General features: G+C 47.2%; 2 protein-coding genes across 2 annotated transcripts in view; both read left to right on the top strand.

The window, feature by feature from the left end:
• Positions 1–1,593, top strand: part of LOC119410817 (S-arrestin) — a 14,939-nt gene extending 13,346 nt beyond the window's left edge. Inside the window, exons 14-16 of the mRNA XM_037677738.1 lie at positions 622–674; positions 847–856; positions 1,498–1,593. Of these exons, the coding sequence (XP_037533666.1) occupies positions 622–674; positions 847–856; positions 1,498–1,591 (157 nt within the window). The 3' untranslated portion in view covers positions 1,592–1,593. The remainder of the gene's footprint in view (positions 1–621; positions 675–846; positions 857–1,497) is intronic.
• Positions 1,594–1,939: 346 nt separating this feature from the next.
• The window catches only part of LOC119411040 (kunitz-type protease inhibitor 2), a 4,758-nt gene continuing 4,127 nt past the window's right edge, over positions 1,940–2,570 (top strand). Inside the window, exon 1 of the mRNA XM_037677963.1 lies at positions 1,940–2,101. Within this exon, the coding sequence (XP_037533891.1) occupies positions 1,940–2,101 (162 nt within the window). The remainder of the gene's footprint in view (positions 2,102–2,570) is intronic.

Here is a 2,570-nt window from a genome sequence, read left to right as displayed (position 1 = left end):
TCTTTGTCTGTTGTCTTTGTCTGTTGTCATCTGTTGTCGTCTGTTGTTGTCTGTTGTTGTCTGTTGTTGTCCGTTGTTGTCTGTTGTTGTCTGTTGTTGTCTGTTGTCGTCTGTTGTCTGTTGTTGACTGTTCTTGACTGTTGTTGTCTGTTGTCTGTTGTTATATGTTGTCCATTGTCGTCTGTTGTCGTCTGTTGTCTGTTGTTGTCTGTTGTCGTCTGTTGTTGTCTGTTATTGTCTGTTGTCCGTTGTTGTCTGTTGTTGTCTGTTGTCCTTTGTTGTCTGTTGTTGTCTGTTGTCATCTGTTGTCTGTTGTTGTCTGTTATTGTCTGTTGTCCTTTGTTGTCTGTTGTTGTCTGTTGTCATCTGTTGTCCGTTGTTGTCTGTTGTTGTCTGTTGTCCTTTGTTGTCTGTTGTTGTCTGTTGTCATCTGTTGTCTGTTGTCTGTTGTTGTCTGTTGTTGTCTGTTATTGTCTGTTGTCTGTTGTTGTCTGTTGTCTGTAGTTCTTCTGTGTTCTTGGTTTAAATCAGGTCTCTCTCGAGGCTCAGTGAGACTAACCTGTAGAAATAAAGGTTGAATGAATGAACTGATCTGACGTGCACGCTCTGTGTGTGTTTCAGTGACGTGTCTCTGGAGGTTCCCTTCAAACTGATGCATCCCAAACCTGAAACAGGTAAAGACCCACACACCTGTAGCCACACCCCTTGTTCAAAATGAAAGTTTATTTAAAAAAAAAAATCTTTTTTTTTTTTTGTAGGGTTATAAATATATTTGAATAATTGATCTTCACAGATAAACTCTTTGTTTTCAACCGTCTCTTCTTTTTTCCTGCTGCTGAACTTCAGCCAAAGACAGGTAAGACTCTGTTTGATCACATGACCTTTCTGACCGCGAGCCTCTCATCACCTGGGACTTGGACTATCCAGTCTCCATGTGGTTTGCATCTCTGGAGGAGGCTTCTGACCAGGTTCCCGCTGATCCACCACACCAAAGGGGGTCAGCAGAAATGGATCAAGCATTTGATCAAGATGAACCTTTATTGAACCACTGAGATCACAGAACTCTTTTGCAAGAGAGGCCTGAAGGCAGTCTAACATGCAAGTTTTAGATCTGTGGGAGGAAACCGGAGTACCCGGAGAAAACCCACGCAGCACAGAGTGAACATGCAAACTCCACCCAGAAAGACCCCAGATCCAATCGGGGATTGAACCCAGGACCTTCTTGCTGTGAGGCTACAGTGCTAACCACTGATCCATCGTGCTGACACAAGATGCATCCTGGTCGCCTGGAGGTTTTCTGGGCATGTCCCACTGGGTGGAGACCCAGGTGCAGAACCAGAACTGTCTGGAGGGAATGAAAGTCCTCTCTGGTCTGGGTACACCTTGGGACCCTCCAGGAGGAGCAGGACAGTGTATGGATGGATCACCAGTCGATCTCGAGTCTGTCCTCTGGCTGTTTATACTCACTGAGGTTCTGCTGTTCTGTGTGTCATGCAGTGAACCTGACGACGTGGTGTTCGAGGACTTTAAACGGGCCTACATGAAGGGTGTGGTCTACGGCGACGACGATGAGTCCCCTGCTGAGGCCTGAACTACAAAGATGGCTGCCAGCAGCCAGCACTAATCACAAACACTCGTCAGTGTTTAAATGTTGAATTAAATCTTTTGTAGAGTTGTTAAATTGTTTAAAAAATGCTCGTCCGTCCTTGAATCCAGGTTGAAACTGAACCTCTTTGTTTGTGTTTCTTCTTATTGCAGCTGAAATTAACTTATATCTGTCAGTTAGTGTGTTTTCTGACACGCCTGAGTGTTTAGTGTTCAGTTTGTAGTTTTTCTGCTGCTCAATAAATAAAATTACACTTTTGTGTTTCTGATTCCTTTCAGTTTTATTTTAATTGTCATTAGACTTTATTTATGAGTCCATTTGAGTTTTGGACTCATGGACAGAAAACAGCAAGGAGCTCAGAGTCTCTTTCCCAGACGTGGGTTACCGGGGCCCTGCCCTGGAGCCAGACCTGGGGAGGGGCTCATCGGCGAGCGCCAGATGACCGAGTCTCTACCCATGGGGCCTGGTCAGGCTGAGCCCAAACAAGCAACATGGGTTTGCCTTCCTGTGGACCCACCACCTGCAGGAGGGGCCATATGAGTCAGGTGCATGACGCCATGGGCAGTGGATGAAGATGAGGACCTTGGCGCTCTGACCCTGTCTTACCAAAGCTGCTCTTGGGAGATGGAACGTGACCTCTCTGGGGGAGGAGCCTGAGCTTGTGCGTGAGGTTGAGAGGTACTGATTAGATCTAGTTGGGCTCACCTCGACGCACAGCATGGGCTCTGGAACCGATCTCCTTGAGAGGAGGTGGACCTTATTCCACTCTGGAGTTGTCCATGGTGAGAAGCGTCGAGCTGGTGTGGGTCGACTCCCCCCCCCCGACTTGATGCCTGTGTGTTTGTGTTTTCCCTGGTAGATGAGAGGGTGGCTTCCCTTCGCTGTCGGGTGGGGGGACGGGCTCTGATGGTTGATTGTGCCTACGCTCCAAATGACAGTCAGGGTATCTGTGTGGAGTCCTTAG

The sequence above is a fragment of the Nematolebias whitei genome, chromosome 6 (genome assembly GCF_014905685.2).
Source record: "Nematolebias whitei isolate Nwh7 chromosome 6, NemWhi1, whole genome shotgun sequence".
NCBI classification, from domain to species: Eukaryota; Metazoa; Chordata; class Actinopteri; order Cyprinodontiformes; family Rivulidae; genus Nematolebias; species Nematolebias whitei.
Note: the sequence above shows the minus strand (reverse complement) of the source record. Positions and strands in the feature narration are given on the sequence as shown.